At 41.1% G+C, this 20,227-nt stretch overlaps 1 protein-coding gene across 4 annotated transcripts in view; it reads left to right on the plus strand.

Moving 5' to 3' along the window:
- The window catches only part of LOC136432196 (uncharacterized), a 22,404-nt gene continuing 2,177 nt past the window's right edge, over positions 1-20,227 (plus strand). The window contains exons 1-11 of one of the 4 annotated variants that reach the window (XM_066423239.1): positions 1-404; positions 1,116-1,379; positions 3,599-3,736; positions 7,137-7,235; positions 13,859-13,947; positions 15,069-15,351; positions 16,121-16,201; positions 16,768-16,865; positions 18,382-18,450; positions 19,203-19,368; positions 19,800-19,927. In XM_066423239.1, coding sequence (XP_066279336.1) covers positions 1,350-1,379; positions 3,599-3,736; positions 7,137-7,235; positions 13,859-13,947; positions 15,069-15,351; positions 16,121-16,201; positions 16,768-16,865; positions 18,382-18,450; positions 19,203-19,368; positions 19,800-19,927 — 1,181 coding nt within the window. In that variant the 5' untranslated portion in view covers positions 1-404; positions 1,116-1,349. Of the gene's footprint in view, positions 405-998; positions 1,380-1,649; positions 1,763-3,598; positions 3,737-7,136; positions 7,236-13,858; positions 13,948-15,068; positions 15,352-16,120; positions 16,202-16,767; positions 16,866-18,381; positions 18,451-19,202; positions 19,369-19,799; positions 19,928-20,227 lie in introns of those variants that run through there. The other 3 variants (XM_066423238.1, XM_066423242.1, XM_066423241.1) reach the window with 3 other exon arrangements.

Raw genomic sequence — 20,227 nt, forward strand, 5'->3', positions numbered from 1 at the left:
ATACCTGTTGTCAACCCTCTTGGTTCACACGTAAATCCTGGATTGTTATGGCGTCTTAAAAAGATAAAAGTCAGTTTTGAATTGAACTCCAAGTACCGTGACTGCCCTGTGACAACACCAAGGACACTTGCGCATGGTTATGCGAAACACTGACGTAATCTAATTATCTTACCCAGCAGTTCATTCGTTCGTTTCGTTCAAGCCCTTGTAGTGCCTAGTGGCGCGTAGGACAGCAAGCTTCCTTGTTGTTTCATTAGCAGGGTACATTTTTACAGGAAGGGGTTGCTAGCCCTTCGCCTTTTAACGTGCTCGAGGCTCCTACACGGACCCCCATTTTACGTCCCTTCCGAAAGACAGGTGCAGCCCCAACCGAGATGTCCTGCCCAGGAGTGAACCACGGATTGGTAGGACGTTTTCTTTTTCGGTTATTGTCTTGAAGCAGCATGTATTCATGAATACCATGGTATTCATACGCCATGTTTTTGAACAGCTGATTAAATACATCCAGTACAGTACTGTAGAAAAAAACTCTTTTTTTCTTGTTAGACAGCATCTTTTACGTCAAACGGTTTGCATATATGCCCATGCCGTCTTCCTACGTTTGTTATTCATCGGCGTATTTGCTTTTGCCCAGGTTACCTTGTCTAAACTCGTTCACCTGTGTTAAGACCTTAATGGGTCATTCAGGTGTATTCAAGTACCTTTCAGGGGCCTACATGCACCACACAATTACCTACATGCGTCAACAACATTTCAGAAACTTAAGACGTTTTTCAAAATATTATTGCTTTCTTAAAGTTAACTACACGTTCTATATCGTGAAAGAAATATGCTGGTTTTGCACAATGCTAGAAACATACCTCTGCACTAAGTGTGTAGTAAGTCAATAGAATTGTGGACAAGAGATATAAAGTAGAAAGGCCGAGGGATTACCCTATAAATATTTTTCTGTGCGGACGGTCTCGCTCAACCAGAAAGACTGCTACCATGGAGACAGCGTCACTGGTGCGCGAAGTAGTCCCAAAGCACCACGGGCTAACTGACGCGAGCTGTTTTCGTACACAAGCTCCTAGTTAACCCCTTGAGTGATTTGTGAACCTTTGTTTTTACAACAGCAAAGTGGGCAGTGAACGCTTGGGCATGGTGGTGATATGAATGGCGGATGAATACTACGAGAGGTCTTCCAATGTAGCTTCATGAATAGGACGACCTACATGTAGACCACTGTGTGTTCTCAGAAGACTCGCTGTTTTTGAAGACGGGAAAGACCTGTTCCAAGGTGTACCTACGATGTAGATGCTGGATGGTGTTCAGAGTTTTTAATATGAAGTACCTTTGTGAGGCCTACGATGCCTGAGACAATGGAAAAGGACACACAGGTAAGTGTAAAACGACACCCTTGTACTGTGAAAGTTGTTTTGTTTTGCCTCTTAAGTCCCATGTCCGAGTCAAGCCATTGTAGACTTGTTCTGACCACTGCAGTACTGGAACCTCGACTATGTATTTTGTATCCAACACACAGCACGTATATGTACCTGTGTATTGTACCTAATTCTCTTAAATCATTGTCTTATAGCCTTGGGTCTGTACACATAACACATATCTGAGTGAAGGCTTTGAAGGGCTCAATACACGGAGTAGGTAACTCTTATCCACAGAACCTTCTTAACCTTTAAGCTTGGCGGAGAGTAAACACTTTCTGATCGCCTTCTAGTCAGCTTGAACGCCTAAGTGTATCTAAGTGTCGACTACATGCGTACAGGTCAGTTTGATTACATGTAACGTTACAGTGTGTTTTCCACGTTGTCAACAAAACGACGACCCCGTCTCTTAATCTAATAAGGCAGAACCAGGGGTCTTACAAAGGGACCTTTTGTGTAATTCAACGCAACCTCCGTGCGTTGAATGTTGAGGGGTTTGTGTCTTTTGAGTGGACGCTGCTAGTGACTATGGGAACCGTTAAAACGCTGTTTAAGAAGAGGTCAACACAAAGGTCATGTAGAACCATGGCGTTATCGCTTCTCTAGTATCTAATAAATCAAATTTTGTCCTTTTGTGTAATTCAAAGCATCATCTGTGCGTTGAATAATCAAGGATTCGTGCCTTTTGATTGGACTTCAGTGACTATGTGAACAGTTTAAAACACATTCAAGTGTGCCTTGAAAATAAAATCAACACTTAGGTCATTTCCATTTGATTACAAGGTTCACCCTTCTTCGTACAAGTGATTTTAGCAAATTTTATTGGGACAATCAAGTAGTATATGAGCGTGGGCCCTCCCTTACCGAGTTACACGCCCCATAGATAAGGATATCGGTAAATATTGCACGAGTCTCGCCTTACGCTTGGAGGACAAGCGATAGGTCTGCGCTAATCTTTATGGCCTGTGCATTATAGACAGAAATCTTTATTGACACGACAAAAGTACAGCGACTTTCGTAACGTCTTCTACAACTATACATGCAAACAACAAACAATGGGATACAAAATGATTAACCTAAGTACAAGTATATGAATACTTCAACATGTGGAGTTTGACGTATCACTTACTACTAGTTCTAAGATCTAAACATTCTTTGATATATTTACCTATTTGTATACAGTAAGGGTTGTCTCCTTCTATAATGTATTTGAATTTATCTATGACTACATATTCTTATCTTAGTAATTTCTCTACGAACTTCAAAACTATGTATATCCGATAGGTATTTTCTTGTCCGTGCCTTTTATTCAACACGGAATAAATGTAAAGTTTTGAATTGTTCTGAATAGAATTATGCCTTTTTTGCATGTATATATCCTAACAGTGTCCTTCCGACGAACGGATCAGGCTGATATATATCTATATGTTGATATTACATTCCCATAAATCATATCAAATATACGGTAGCAAGTGTGCATGTGGATTGGATCTTTACTATACAACCGGCAGGCTTGACAGCCTGAATTTTGTTGATTTACAAAGGCAGTTCCGTAACATTTACATGTGAAATCACGATCATAAAAAAATCACGATCATGTTTGCGGGAAATGGCATAAATGTGTAATGTCTGAATAGCAACGCATTTATTATATCGACTATCCGAATACAAACATGGCCGAACCTGATTGTGAGTAAGTCACGACTAGTGAGAACAATACACGTCCCGAAACACATGAAGATAGTAGCTTGGAGTAACCTAAGTACTTGACTACGAGGTTCTCTTTGTGCTTTGTCGTGTACGTTATCTACAAACGATACTGAGCGCCAAGAGCTCTGAAGTGACAAGTTTACTTGATCTCAAGTTCGGTGAGTACGTTTCATTGGAGTCTGCTGTAGTGTTGACCAAAAAGGGATGTCCCTGTAGCAGCGGATTCACAGCTTAGCTCCTGGCTCAACTTAGCTGGTAACTGGGAGACCCCACTTCGAATCCGGGGAAGGGTTTCCTGGTAGGAGCTACACCGTCTTTCAGAAGGGACGTAAAATAAAGGTCCCGTGTTAGAGGAGGTGCCTCGAGCACGTTACAACAGCCTCATTACTCAAGATGGATACAACAACAACAAGTTGAATATCGTTTCTAGGTTACGATGAAAATTTCTTCCTCTTGTTTGACACTAGGAGAGCGCCAAGCAGAGGAACGTAAAAAGCGTGCAGTTCAACCTGGCAGACAACACGACCATCTTGTTGGAGGGGGGCGAGCATGAGCGGACAGGCGGACATGCCGCCATGAACGGCGCTCCCAACGGAGATCACCTGGTGGGAATTTGCCATTGTTGTATATACTATACGAGACACAACATTAGTTAATTACCTCCGATACGCAAGGTAATTAGTTAATGATCCGGAAAGGAGGTCAAATGTTCTGTTTACCTCCGTGAAGGGGGTTAACCTAAGGGGGTACTGTTTTATGACTGGGTTTGTGTGTTCGCAATTATTATCATTTTGATGGATTTGTTTGTATTTTGGCATGTTGGTGTTTATTGAAGTTTCCGATGAAACAGCGACTTTCAGGGCACCGTTGCAATATTTCAGGTTTTGGAGATTTTGAAGTTAGTATTGTACAGCCCATTAAATAAGCTGCTGTTTGCCTAATGGTAACCTGTGCTACACTAGCTACTTTCCAAGCGGATTTTAGGCTCTGGCTTATTACACTGTCCTGTTTGCTGTCTAGTGCTATTTATATATGAACAACTACCTGGACATAAATGGAAACAGGTTTTGAGGAAATGTTATTCCTGGTTAATCAAAAACACATTAGCACACACTGCAAACACCATAATTAGCAAATACATAATGTTTACCTTCCCCTGGTCTAGCCTAACAAAGTACTGCTCAGTTTGTTCTTACTCAAACACGTGGTGACCAGCACCTCCAGCTCTGTCCTACCACTTGCTACATAATGTCATCGAACACCAGGGGGTGTTCGTACTTTACCAATAACCATGGCAAGAGCCGTCTGGTCCAGGTCATTGTTTGTTTGGAGAAAAAGGCGAAACGGAGCAAAAGGAATTTGTTTCCATTCCGTGATTATAAACATAACTACATAACAAATCATCATGACGATCCGCCAACACCTTCTTAAATAACGGCACATTTCCATCCAACTGGAATACAAGTATTCTTACACCGATCTTTAAATCAGGAGACAAATGTAATGTTGACAACTACAGAGGGATTGCCATTTCAAGTTGTTTGTCAAAATTATTTACGCTTCTTCTAAATACTCGATAACAGAATTTTGTAGAAAGTAATGGTCTATTAGCCAATACTCAGTTTGGCTTTAGAAAAAAGTGTCGAACCTCCGATAACGTTTTCATTCTCAAATCTCTTATTGAAAAATATATACAAAAAAAAGAGAGGGAAATTATATGTTTGCTTTGTCGACATGAAGAAGGCATTTGACAGTGCATGGCGGGATGGTCTATTCTATAAATTATCTAATTATGGTGTTGGTGGTAAATTCTTCAATGTGTTGCAATCTTTGTATTTTGATGTTAATTATGTAGTCAGACTACAAAATGGCTTGTCCAATCCCTTTGTCTCCACCTGTGGGGTAAGGCAGGGCTGTAATCTCAGTCCCTTATTATTCAACCTTTTTATCAATGACCTACCACAATGCTTTGATTGTGATGAATGTAACCCAGCATTTTTAAATAACAAATCCCTTAACTGTTTGTCTTGGGCCGATGACCTTGCTCTAATTTCACTGTCTAAAGAGGGGCTTCAGAACTGTATTAATAAGCTGGAAAAGTATTGTAACAAATGGAAATTAAGTGTTAATGTATTTAAAACGAAGGTGCTTGTTTTCTCAAAAGGTGCCCCAAATATATCATTGAAGAAATTCTATATATACGGTAAAGAAATAGAAGTTACCGACAGTTATACTTACCTTGGTATTCCCCTGACGTCTTCGGGTAAATTTAAAACTGCCAGAAAGTATTTGAAAACTAAAGCCATGAGAGCGCTATTCAAACTCAAGTCACTTCTATATTCTGAAAGAAACATTCCAATTCAATTAGGGATTAGTCTATTTGACAAATTTGTGCGGCCTATATTTCTATATGGGGCCGAACTAACATGCTTCGACCAAACCTCTAAAACAGTGAAATTTATTGTATCTAAACAAATTCCTGAATCTTCTCCAAAAAGTGTATTCTCTATTCTTTTAAAGAAACTTGGTTTGGAGGATAGTTTTCCTGCAAGTATTAGAAAAAGTGTTTCTTCGGACTCCACCCACTCTTATGTGATCCATTTAAAGAAAAGAATAGACAAAGATAAATTACTCCGGCTGGCGTCAGGCCTAAAATTACAAGAAGACAACTTACTAATTGAAAATTTATATCTTTCTCCACATATCCCAGAATTTGATACCATTTATATGAATTTCCAGAAATTTTTACTCGGAGTACATAGAAAATCGTCCAATGACGGCATCCGTGGCGAATTAGGAACATTCCCAATCAAAATTAATGCCGAGATCCAACTTATTAAATACTGGCACCGTTTATTAAATTTACCCCAAGATACCCTATTACGTGAAGCAAACGACGTTCTACATTCTGGTGATCATGACTGGGTGAACCATGTAAATGATATTCTTAACTATAACGGTTTTGGGCATGTATGGACAAACCCTAGATTATATCAGACCGACATGTTGATCAATCAGTTACGACAACGTCTGCAGGATATATATATACAAGATTGGCATAGTTCTATTAAAGACAATTCAAAACTGTCTATCTATTCCTCTTTAAAGAAAATATACGGACAAGAAAAGTACCTTACAAGCGTACATAACTTCGAAATTCGTAAATCAATTACAAAGATAAGAATATGTAGCCATAAATTGAACATTGAAACCGGAAGGTATCGTAAAATTCCCAGTGATCAAAGGTTTTGTCCATTCTGCCCAAATGAAATTGAAGACGAACGTCACTTTATCATGAATTGTTCAAGATATGAGGATAAACGCTCTAAGCTGTTCACCTTTATTTCCGATTGTTCAAGTCAATTCAATATGCTCCATTCTGTTGACAGATTTGATTATATACTGAGAGGAGACAATCCTTACTGTGTTCAAATAGGTATATACATCAAAGAATGTTTAGACATAAGAACAAGTAATGTATAAGTATACGACGCGCTAAATTTCAATATGTTGCCCTATTCCATATGACGGTATGTAAACAAACTCATTAGTATGAACTTTGTTTGTTGGCATGTATGTATGTATGTATAGATTAAGTAGACCTTACGAGAGTCGCTGTACTTTTGTTGTGTCAATAAAGATTGTTGTTATTCTCTTTCAAACCCCCAGTTTAAAAAACCCACTAGGGGTCCCAAAACCTAATCTCCCCCCATAGAGCTATGTAAAACTAAAAAATCATGACCAAAGCATATCCAGAACATATCAAACCCGGAAGTTCCGCTGCATTATTTTAAAAGGCCGCTGGTGTGCCCAAAATCTGTTCGTTTCCAGCTTTTATGAAGACCTACCCACATACCAAATATCAGAACAGTCCACCGAAGCACAGAGACACACGCTCACCAAAACATAACCTTCTTGGCGAAGATAACTAGAACGTAGCTTTTGTATATGTATAAGGAGCAGTTAAAGTGTACGTATTCACCACAGTTGTTCCTTAACTTTTAGAATCACAAGAAACCAGCGGAGTCTAACAGTATCATGTCGGCGGAGATCGGGAGGCTGAATGAAGAGTTGAAAACACTGCGGGACAAACTAGAAGAAGAGGTAAGGCGACGGCATCATGTTGATTTGCGAGTACGATGATATGTGTAAATCAGTAATATTCAATGAGAGTTCGATTTACGTGCGACAACTCACGCAAAAATATGGGATTGTGCAGAAAGGGATTATACGGGGTGTTAAAAGGCACCCAGAGCATTTTATAAGACTTGAAAATTGCAATACTCAAGTTGGTGTAATCTTTAAGAATTTGACAATTAATGCCACTGTTTACCACATTTCTTTTCAAAAGTGCGCAAAAACGGCACACAAAAATCTAAATGGTAATCTTTAAGTTTCACGCACCTATTAATAATAAATACTGTAGATACCATAGCCCCACCCACCTCCGCCAAAACGTAGAAATGCAAATCTAAAACATAAAATTGCAAATATTTGACGGACATGCAGTCACTCTCTCATTGGTTGAACCGCTAAATGTGATGGACAGTCAGCATCAGTCTATTAGGGCCTGGATTTTCTATTAGTTCTCACCACACAACGACATCGTATCTTTGCTCATTTAATTTCGATATGTAATGGTATAGTGTTATTGAAACTTACTATGTGTAGGAATGACTAGAAAGTTGAGTTTTTTTATTCAAGTTTCAAGCCTCATAAAATGCTCGAGATGCCTTTAAAAGATATATCAGCTTTCTGTCCCTTTTTTGCATATATCACCTGAGAAACTGTTAACCAAATGGGCTTAAAGTAAAGAAACGATATTATACTATAAAATCATACGCCCGGGCGCATATCCTGGTATCTGCCAACGAAGATATGAAATAAATGGGAACTGGAAAAGAAACATTTGCGGGCAAACGCGTGATATTTCCCCTCCATCGATACCCCGTTGCTCTACAAAACTGAACCACTCAGATTCAATTCATCCAAAATTGTCTAAACTTTACGAAACTACACACTTTTACAGACTTGTAGCTTTTGAAATTTTGACACGGAAGAGCCAAATCTACAAATGGAGCATTAGTCTTCTTTAATTTGTCTTCCAAGAAACGAAGAATTTTACATAGCGTTAATATCTTTAGGAACAGAGGGACACTAAGGTATTCTAGATGTTAACACAGTGTATTAGTGATGCTTGCTGCTGTCAATTACAGTCAAATGAATCCTATGAATCGATGATGCAATTTCGGTTTTTCAAATATTGAACTGTGCAGCCGCTCAAATGCAATCGACAGCGATATGAGAAAAACAGATAGGGGGAGCTTGTGACATACAAAGACGAGCAACAGCAGATATTGTTAGACCAAATATTTTGCGCGTCAATGCGGCATCAAGTAAAGTTAGGGTTTTTGTAAGAATTGTGGGTGAAATAAAGCATTATCATTGCCCATATAAATCTAACGTTTCCTGCATATGATATGTTTCCTAATTGTATGACAAAAGAAAGAAATCTTCAGCACAGTATTTCAATACTGGCGCTAAAACAGTCCACTATAATCCATGTAAAGTACGATTTTGTCTATACTGTCAAAACTTTTCAGGTTGTCCTACTGATTTCAATGGACCTGCAGATATCGCAGTGAATGTCGAAATTAAGATAACCAAAGTTTTACCCGTGCAATCAACTTTATTCCATGCAGGCAAGTCAATAAGTGTACTTGTACAGGTGATAACCGATATCACATATCATGTGTTCACTAGATGACATAATTCTGTGACAATATAACACGAAAAGTTTATTAAAAGAATAACAACTGTACATAATAATCGCATTTCAGTAAACAAAAGTCTGATTAGTAATAGATTCATGTATACATGTATTTGCAAAACAGAAAAAGATCCTGATGTATGGACAAGAAATATTACACCAAACAATTAAACAATCTTCATGTATTATTCAAAACAATAGTGTACAGTTTTATGGCCTCCTTTGCGCATGCAGACCCCGAACATCAGCAACGTGCGATTTAATTTTTAGAACCCGGGAAGGGGCTAGCAATCAGAACCCGGAAACCAATCAGAAGCCCTGGGGCTAGCAATCAGAACCCGGAAACCAATCAGAAGCCCTGGGGCTAGCAATCAGAACCCGGGAACCAATCAGATGCCCTGGGGCTAGCAATCAGAACTCGGGAATTAATCAGAAGCCCTAGGGCTAGCAATTAGAATCCGGAAACCAATCAGAAGCCCTGGGGCTAGCAATCAGAACCCAGGGACCAATCAGAAGCCCTGAGGCTAGCAATCAAAACCCAAGAACCAATCAGAAGCCCTGAAGCTAGCAATCAGAACTCGGGAACCAATTAAAAGCCCTGGGGCTAGCAATCAGAACTCGGGAGTCAATCAGATGCCCTGGGGCTAGCAACCAGAATCCGAGAACCAATCAGAAGCCCTAGGGCTAGCAATGAGAACCCGGGAACCAATCAGAAGCCCTGGGGCTAACAATCAGAACTCGAGAACCAATCAGGAGCCCTAGGGCTAGCAATCAGAAGCCGGTATCTTTAAAAAACTGCACGTAGTTGAAAAATGCTAAGCTGGCTCCACAACAAAGGCTGATACTTCGACACAGTCAAGACGTGTGCATCATATAGTTCAAGGAATTCATATACAGAATATGCTTCTGCTTCCCCCTGTCACACAGTCAGACAAATGAGAGCTGTTTTGTAACCACCTTGCTCAGACGAACACTAAACAAACGCGCAAGTATATGGTAAGGAGGTCACAATCTAATATCCACCAACCTCTGGTTGGTATATATTTTGTTGTATTCCCTTAAAACTTACGACGCCTGGACGGTATTTCTGGCCCGTAAATGGGACTAACTTCAGTCTGATGACATTCACCTTCGATTCTGCGGTACAAAACGTTTTCCCTCAATGGTATGATAGAGTCAAGCTGACTGTTCAACTCTGCCGCTGTCGTACAGTTCGGCTCATTCGTACCTGCGATTTGCGGGATGGAGTCTTGACTGTGGGCGGTGCAAGTGAAACAATCGTTGCTGTATACGTTACTGCTACAGTAGGCCGGGTTAGGGAAGACATTGCCGATTTCGGCATGTAACGTTACATCAGATCCTTCCGTAACTTCAGGTAACCCTGCATTCTGACTTAATCCGTTCTGTTGATCATCATTCTGCCTCTGTTTAATGACAACAGCGGCTAATATCAAAAGCAAAACAAGTCCGATCGCGAATACACACACGGCAGCCAAAATGATAGTCGACGTCCGTGACGTAGTGGTACTAGTCATTGTTTTGGATGTATGACTATGAGTACTAACGTTAGTCTTGGTATAGAAGTGCGTGACCGGCGGTTGGTCATGTACCGACGAGACGGTGATTTCCTGTGTGGTACCGTTTCCCTCATACAGGTTCGGTCCAGTTGCCAAAGGTGCTAACGGCGTGTCATAAAAGTAGCCTGTCGAGTTTAGGGAGGTGGCAAACCGGTTTCCAGGTTTTTTGATATAGTTGGTTGCATTCAATTTGATTTCCGATGTTACTGGGCATGCAGATAGATTCGTCTTGTGTAACGGAACATTTTTTAGTCTGTCAGGGTTGCAACAAATAGGCATGCCATATTCAATGAAATCTTGATAAAGGAGGCCATCGCTTGATGAAATACTTTTCGGCCAACGTTGGTGAAACACAAGAACCTTTTCTGCTAGCCATGCCATTCGGCAGTCACAGTGAATAGGGTTACCGTGTATGAACCTGAACCCTTTCCCTTTATGTTTTTTCCTTAAATAAGAGAGATTATTTGTGGGCATACCCAGGTTTGCCTCTGAGAAAGTAGACAGCTTATTGTAGGCCAGATTCACATTATGAAGACCTGTTGCACCGTGAGTGGCCAAGTCAAGTCTAACGGATGTTAAGCAGTTGTGCGACAAATCAAGCTCTGCAAGGTAGATCAGATGTTTCACGGACCCCCACGGAAACTCAGTGATGAGGTTGTGGCTGAGATTAAGTGTGACAAGAAACCGGAGGCCAGATAAGGCCGGGATTCTTCTTAAACAATTTTGCTGAAGGTTCACCTTGCTAGTCAACCGCGGTAGATGATTAGGTAGACTGGTTAGGTTTGAATTCTGGCAGTTGATTTCAGTGGAAGGGCCATTTTTGACGTAACATCTATCTGGAAGTGCACTACATGCACATAACGCTAGGTTCATAAGGAAGATGATCAACACACATTTCATAATTATGATCAATACACAGTTACTTATTGGCACAAAGAAAATGTAATCTTATCTTACCAGAAGGAATGAGTGCATGTAGCGGGCAGTCTAAATTGTCCTAGACAAAGGTGCTATATTATAGGTACTCTATAAGCTGTTAAGCGTGGCGTCGCGGTGGCGTAGTGGCAGGGTGTTTGGCCCCAGAGATACCGGGTTCGAATCCGGGGTTCCCTGATTTGTCCCGTTGACGTTGTGCCCTTGGGAAATACACTTTACACGATTTTCCCCACTTTACTCAGGTGAAAATGAGTACCTAGCTTCGGTTAGGGGCGTCCCTCGGATCGGACGTCAAATGGAGGACCCGTGTTTGAGGAGAGCCACACCTCAAGCACGTTAAAGAACCCAACACACTTATCGAAAAGAGTAGGGGTCCTTCCCGGTGTGTATGGATCATATAAAATTGTCCGGATATGCAGCTTGTACTCTTCAGTACAAACCTGGTGTTACGCCTAGATGCGGTTTACCGGGTATGCAATACAAACAAACAAAATGTTATGATAATGCTCCGTCTATCCTGAGAGTTTTAGGAGTTCCAAGCAAGGACATTATATATAATGTACTTGTTCCAAGTAAGTATGATTCTCAAAGTCCAGATGGGCTAGCTGGTAGCTGTGCATCGCCACATTACGAACCTACAGAACAGGATGGAAATATATCATCAATTTCACTACCTTTACCGGTAATATCGCGATTGACTTAACGTTACGTGACTAGATGTATTAAGCCCATTATGAAAAGGCTTAACTTTACATAACCAACGCTGAAATAATTGACTTACCCAAATTTTCAAATTATTTCGGTGTTGTTTTTGCAAAGTTTAACCTTTCCATAATGTCATCCACCAACACAGACGAAGATCTATAAAGAACATTTGAGGTAAGCAGGGCTGAGGTACTGTATGAAATTTCGTTTGATGCGATATGATTATAAACAGCATGTTGTTAGATAACGACAAATCTGGTTAGATACACACGGCATTTCTTGTATTCTAAGTTACATAGTGTTTTAGTGGGAGGAACATGGATGGAACATACCTATGACTTCCCTCTGTTGCCCAGAATATGACAGGCCGTTTTCACTGGAATGAGATGACCAGCAGAAAATCTACAGCAAGAAAAAAGGAGGGCGTCATTTTTGCTCCCTTTCTGTGGTCGACATGTACGATCTCCTAAGATTAAGTTCTAAACGAGCTTACTCTGCTGCTCAAAAGAAACGTACGTTCGGTTCTCAGAAAAGCCATCAGGGACCCAAAATCTTGGAGACCTAACCACATACCAAATTTCACATCAATCCATCCACAGTATCTGGAGTTATCCTAGCTGCTAAATCGCAAACACCGTCACACCTCTGCAAACGCTACCACTGAAAACATACAGTAACAACTGCTTTTACAAATGACAACAATTGCTTTTACAAATCCAACTAATCATCTATGCGATTACTCCTTAAAAGGGAAGACATCATTTGCGCCCCGACAAATAAGGTGCTGTTAGTGGAAGGAACAGAAATGAAACTCACGATGCTTCTCGCTCACCGATGCGACGACGAACACTGAGAAATCTGCCGTGCAAATGTCACGAAGAAATCGCTGTGTCCCTTCTGTTTCTTTCCAAGAATTTGTCACGTGGCCTGTTGTTTAATCATTCAAGTCTACCTTTGTAATCCTCTTGCGATCTCAAGAGCTCATGAATAGATAAATCGTGTTTGTCTAGTTCATCAGAGACCCTGAACTACGTACATATGTGAGACATCAGGCGATACGTATGCCTGGTGAACTCTTTTGATATAAGCGGACGAACTTTTATAGTTGCAGGAAAAGCGGATGATGTCCAATTTTCGTTTCAAAATGCTGTTATGTGTGTTTTATGTACTTAGTGTGCAAACCTCTGCACGTAAAAGAACCCAAAACACTTATCGAGAAGAGTAGGGGTGACCCGGTGTGCTTGGCAAAAAACGCGAGTCGTAGCGAAGCCGCATTGCACTACCACTAGCTACTTGAAAAAGCATCATACTTCACCTCAAATGTGGATGAAAATTAAAGTGTGCAATATAATCTTGGGCACTGTAGGAGCCGCTTGATGGGCTGAATTCTTTGGAGGGTACACCGTCTTTGTCTCGAATGGAATGTTAGTATAGCCCTACAGGTACGCTAGGATATAGACAAATCAATAAGGTCTTTCAATGGAAAGATTCTTGAGTTACGTGCGACAACACACGCAACAGTCTGGCATTGTGTACAGGGTGTTTGTAAATATATCAGCTTTCTTAACGTTTACTTATTCACGAAAATATCTATTTCTCCTATTTTGTACTGATGATTATTATTAACTTATCCTCTATCGGGACAAACAACCTCCCTGTTGTTATCAATTGACTTGTTTCTTTTATGTGCAAATAAACAATAAAACGTTTTTTTTGTCTATGTATTGCACCTACCACAGGTAGAAGAACTGAGACAAGAGGTGAACTACAAGAGGAAAACATACCTTGCCCAATCCAAGGAGCTGGACTCTTTGGTCGAGGAAGAAAGGTAATAAGAAATTCTTTATAAATTTTTCAAATGCACTGAAAAAGTATGTAAGAGAGAACCTCATGTACTTGTGTCATATAGTCTGTACACTTGAAGAAGCTGTCAAGCGAAACCGGTTGTGGTACTAGACTGAATAAAAGTTCTACACAGGAACTATGCGGCTTCAGATGTCTTAGTGGGGAATGACTGCGGTGTGAAACATGTCGGTTAGCTTGAGGAATAAATCCACTCTACTTTATAAAGAAATTTCATATCAGAAGTCGCTCTCTGTACAGGCCCGTTCAAACATCTCTTTGTTGGTGATTAAGTCGATATTGTCCTAACGATATTACTGAACACTGTTCCATTATGGCGTCGGCCTCACTGCGACCTCAAATGTGACTCAAGCACTCAACGAATTTCGTAATAATTAAAAAAAGAATCTTTATGCTTCATTTGTGTTTTGTTGTATTTTAAGTCATACTTTCACAATTTGCCTGATGCACAAATCCAATTTAGGTCGCAGCGAGGTCACGGCGCGATTGCCGCCTAGTGGATGGGGGCATAAAGCGGATATCTACCTGGACTTCGACACGTTGGCGACCTCATTGGGACCTAAACTGGATTAGTGTTACCCTTGACTTTATTATGGAAATGTCATGCAAAATGTACAAGTATGACTAAAAAGACAGCAAAACACACAAAGCGTAAAAAGATTAGTTTTTATGGATGAAATTCGTTGAGCGCTCTGTCAATCGCTCGGTCGCAGCGAGATCGCCAAGGTGCCGCAGTCCAGTAAGATACCCGCTTAAGCCCCTGTCACACTTGTGCGTATTTACAAGTCCGCATGAGATGCGTATTAACATGTTTTGGGTCTAGGTTAAGTTTGAAGCCTAATAAGTGATTTCTTAGGTTCGATCACTAGGCTGCACAACGGTGGGTCAAAGTAGAAAACAACTTTTCCCCCGAAAACCTTACTTAAATAAAAAATGTTAATGCGCAACTCATGCGCACTTGAATGTACGCACAAGTGTGACAGGGCCTTAAAGCAATGTTGTGCATTGTTTCTCCATATACGTGTAACATAATTGCACAATTATGCAAAATGAAATGCAAATCATGCGTACATTTTTTTCTGTCAGGAAAAAGAGAGAGGAGAGCTTACAAGAGATAAATTCGGGGTTTGAGTCCAAATTGAAGGACAGGAGACAACGTTGTGATGAACTTGATAAGGAGCTCACTGCAAGGGAAGGAGACATCGAAGAAAGGACTAGAACATTAGAGGAAAGAAACGCAGCGTTACTTAAGAGAGAAGAGGAAATAGAGAGAAGAGTGGAACAGTGTGAAGCAAATGACAGCCAGGTTTCCGACTGGGAGAAGGAACTAGTCGCAAGGAAAAAGGCGTGCCAGGAATTCCAACAAGAGGTTAGTATATGACGTTATGTTTGTCACCTTCGCCAAGATGGTTATGTTTTCGGTGCCGTTTGTGTGTGTGTGTGTGTAAGTCTGTGTGTAAGTATGTGTGTAAGTGTGTATGTGTGTATGTGTGTGTGTGTGTGTGTGTGTGAGAGTCTGTGTGTAAGTTTGTGTGTAGGTGTGTGTTTGTGTATGTATGTATGTGTGTGTGCATGTGTGTATGTATTTGTGTGTGTGTAAGTGTGTGTGTGTGTGTATGTATTTGTGTGCGTGTGTATGTGTGTGTGTGTAAGTCTGTGTGTAAGTGTGCGTGTATGTGTGTGTGTGTACGTGTGTGTATGTCTGTATGTCTGTATGTGTGTGTGTGTGTAGGTATGTGTGTGTGTGTGTGTGTGTGTATGTATGTATGTGTGTGTATGTGTGTATGTATGTGTTTGTGTGTGTGTGTTTGTGTGTAAGTGTGTGTGTGTGTGTGTGTGTGTGTACGTGTGTGTGTGTGTGTGTGTGTGTGTGTGTGTGTGGAGAGAGCATAACTTGAGAAACTGCGGATGAACCCTTATTATTTTAGTAGGTGGGTAGGGGTCGGGAAAACAAAGGCCAAGTTCGATGATGGTGGGTCAAAATTTACATATAATTTAAAATTTAAAATTTAATTATAAATTTCAATAAATAGAAAATATTCACGAAATATCATAGTAGTGAAAGACATTTAAACAGTTTTGTTAAGACTGCAGTATCGTGTCAAAGGCGTTAACCAACTCGTAACTTCGCTTCACAGCTTGACGACATGGAGCGATACTTGAACAAACGCCAGGACATGTGCAACAGTAAAGACGACGACTTGAAAATGCTTGACGAGGTAAGTTTTCCTGTTCCTGTTTAACAATATTCCAAAAACTTGCTGCTTGTTTACATCTACTAGTATGTACATGATAACTACGTTACGTTTAGGACCACATTGTAAACACCACATGAACTATCTATCAGTGTATGTGTGTAAATACGTTTGGGAGTGCATCTGTTAGCAGCGACACCTAGCTGCAATATGACGTTTAGGACCACATTGTAAACACCACATGAACTATCTATGAATGTATGTGTGGAAATACGTTTGGGAGTGCATTTGTTAGCAGCGACACCTAGCTGCAATGCGTAACAGAACCAGTCAGTATAACCTTGAGGAAGGTGACAGACGGTCACGGAAACGTCGGTTTTGAATAAGACACTTGGTTATGTACAATAACCATGTCATCCATTGAATTACCAACTGTTAACAGATATTCCGAAGAGTTAAAAATGAGAAAGTCAATGTTTCATCAGCATATACATGTACAATTCCTCTTCCACAGTATATTATATAAGTGGAAATGGTAAAGCTATTTTGTAAGGTAAAACATTTGGTTCTGTTTTGTGCAAAACATATAGGAGTTGTCCAGACTACGGACGGAGCTACAGAAAAACATAGATTCCATGGAAGAGGATGCTGTTCAAGAGAACGCAGAGGTGATCGGCAGACTCAGAAGGTAAAACACAAGCAGATGTCATGATTCTTTCGTTTGTTCGTTCAGACACTTGACGTACCTAGTGGCACATAGGACAGCACGTTTTCTTACTGTTTCCGTAGCAAGGTATGTTTTTACAGGGAGGGGTTGCTAGCCCTTCCCCTTTAGCGTACTCCGGGTCTAGAACACGGGGCACTCATATTTTACGTCCCTTCCGAAAGACGGATGCAGCCCCAACCGAGATGTCCAGCCCAGGATTAAACCGGGGTCTCCCAGTTAGCAACTGATCAGAACCAGGGCTCAACTGTGAGGCCGTTACCAGTTGTGCTACAGGGACATCCCTAGATGCCATGAGTAGCTACCGTTAAATTAACACATGCCGAAAGCTTTTCACACTGTAACTAACTGATTGGAATTGAAATACGAGTATATCGGACCATTTTCTAACCTTCTTGGTCAGACGTTTCGGCATACACCGGGATAGTTCGGTCCCTAGCTGATCAGAACAATTCGGCACCATGTCAAGGACTATTTCTAAACGTTTTGCCGCCAAGAGGACGCCTAACCCGCCTTCTCACCCTATAAACCCTAACCGTACCATAACCATAACCCGAGTCGTCCTCACCTTCCCAGCAGGCCCGACTCGCTCGGTACGCTACCTCCCGCATAGGCCCTGCTATTCCAGGCCGATATTCTGGCTTCTGGCGACGTCACCACCAAAACAGCTTCCAGCCAATCAGAGGGTTGGCTTAAGCTCATCTAGTGGAAACCGCAAAGGTCACACGGAAGCTATCAGCCAATCAGGTTACGTCTTACTTCGCTACTTGGGTTCAGAACAAAATAACGGCTGTTTCTGCCATATAAGGCTAGTTCAGTATTTATTTATGAGCATCTGTCAGCAACGTCGCCAGAAGCCAGAGGTTTGGCTTGGAATAGCAGGGCCGATGCGGGAGGTAACGTACCGAGCGAGTCGGGCCTACTGAGGAGGGTGCCTGGACCTGGTGCCGAATCATCCTGATGGGCTAGGGGCCGAACTGTTCACGTGCCGAAACTTCGAAATTCCTGATACCGAAACATTGATACCTATGACGACCATAGATCAAAATCCGACGGTTCTGAAAATTCCTAACGGAAATGTCCATGAAATATATTACAGAAGAAGAAGAACTTTATTGCACGACTATTGTAGCAGGTACAAAGTATGGCAACAACAGTTAACATAGAACAAGACATAAGTATAGAATAAACTTATTCACTACAACAATCTTTTTATAAGGTTTTACATTATTCAAGTTGGGCTAATTATGAGTATAATTATTTTTTCTAATAACAAGACAATCTTTTATATATTTGCCTATTTTAACACTGTGTGAGCTGTTGCATCTAAAGATATAGTCAAATCTATCTGTAGCATTGAGCGTCTCAAAATCTGAAGTACTTGAATTGATAAAGGTGAATAAGGTGAGCATTCCATAATAAAATGAAACTCATCTTCAATTCGATTATATAAGGACGGTCCACATTTGTTTGATCACAGCGACTGGGAAGCCTTGAAAACTAAGAGACGCCAAGCTGTAAGCAACTTGTTAAAGCAGACATCCAACAGGTACCAGACGAGCAGTGCTTAAGCATGGGTGTTCCTGCATAAATCTCTGATAATCTTATACTTCCCACTGTGCATGGGTGTCCTTGTGGCTTCAGTGAAATATAAACTAACATGACATCGTCTCTCTCTGAATACAGGGCTTCGGGAACTTGGTCTTTATGCACTTGTCAATCTTAACTCTGCAGGCGGCATTAGCAGATATAAAAAACAACTTCGTCTTCGTATTTGGATAAGGCTTCATACTCATATTCACGGTGACGCCTCTTCCTTTCATTTTAACCTCATCACTTGGGCATCAACGGTACCCATCATACCAAGCATACATAAGATAAGGAGGTGGCTTAGTCAAGCGGGTATCTCACTGGCATGCGCCTAATTGCGCCAAATTATAGCGAAACCTTTGTGCGAATTTTCGCCAATTTTCCCTTGCCGTTTCGGCTTGGAAACAGTATCCAGATACGTTTGATGGAAAGCAGTGTTGCAATTGACTTAAAAAAACCAATGTACAATGATAAAAAGTTCATCAAGAGATTTGCAATGATTGCGCGGCTTTGTGCCATTTTGGATCCATTTGAGTCATTTTGCCAAAGGCGAATTTTCAGTGAAATTAAAAAAAAAACGCAATATCAGATGAAACATTGGCGCCGTTCTGCGCCTCTTTAAGACACTTTGCGAATATCTTTGAGGTACCTGCTTTAAGGATATCAATAATCTAGCTCACATGTACTGACTGTTGTCGTAAACTTTGACAGGTTGAGCACGACCTCGCCTTCAGTGGTTGTAGGGACCACAGCAGAGAAAACAAAGGTGGGCAACACTGTCCTACAGGCCGTGGTGAGGAAGTTACAGCACGACTTACAGGAGACGGAAAACATCGTGGAGAAGAAAGACCAGGAGATCTCTGAACTAGGAAGAAAGGTTAGTACTCATGTTACTTTGTATATGTGGCGTTCGTTCAGGTCCTTACAGTGCCCAGTGGCACACAGAGCAGCAAGTTTTCTTGCCATTTCAGTAGCAGGGTTTTTTTTCAGAGAGGGGTTGCTAGCCCTTCCCCTTTCACTGGAGGCATCTCCTCGAACATGGGACTCCCATTGTACGTCCCTCCCGAAAGACGGGTGCAGCCCCAACCGAGATGCCCTTCCCAGATCAGGGTCTGAGGTGACAAGATCTTGCTTTGATTGGATGTTGCCCTGATTGGATCTTGCTCTGATTGGATGTTGCCCTGATTGGATGTTGCATTTAATGGTTCTTGCACTGATTGGATACCGGTATTGCTATGATGAGATCTTGCCCTGATTGGATCTTCTTGCTCTGATTTGATGATGACTGTTTTCTGCTCTCCCTTCCAGGTGCTGTCTCTAGAGACAGAACTACAGAAAAAGGACCAGAAGACGAAACAGTTGGAGTCCCAGCTGACAATTTCACTGGGAGAGATCAGAATGAAGGAGTCGTCTGAGAGAAAGGAGCCTTCACATAGGTGAGCGGCATCACTAATGGACAGTAGTAGCAAGTTGTTTCACATATACCAATTTCACAAAACTTGATGACAATCATGACTGCATATGCTTAGTACATATCCTACAAGACAAAGAAATTAAGAAATCTAGGGCTGATCTTGAAAATGGTGTGTGAATGGTTGCTCTAAGGAGTATGGCCATGTATGTATGATATAGGAACCAATACTTTAGGTAGGCACGGTTCCCATCATATATAACACAGGGGTCTGTATGGGGTTACTACTCAGTTGCTGGATTATAAAAGGTTCATTTTTCGTCAA

This window comes from Branchiostoma lanceolatum, chromosome 4, assembly GCF_035083965.1.
Source record: "Branchiostoma lanceolatum isolate klBraLanc5 chromosome 4, klBraLanc5.hap2, whole genome shotgun sequence".
In the NCBI taxonomy this organism is placed as follows: domain Eukaryota; kingdom Metazoa; phylum Chordata; class Leptocardii; order Amphioxiformes; family Branchiostomatidae; genus Branchiostoma; species Branchiostoma lanceolatum.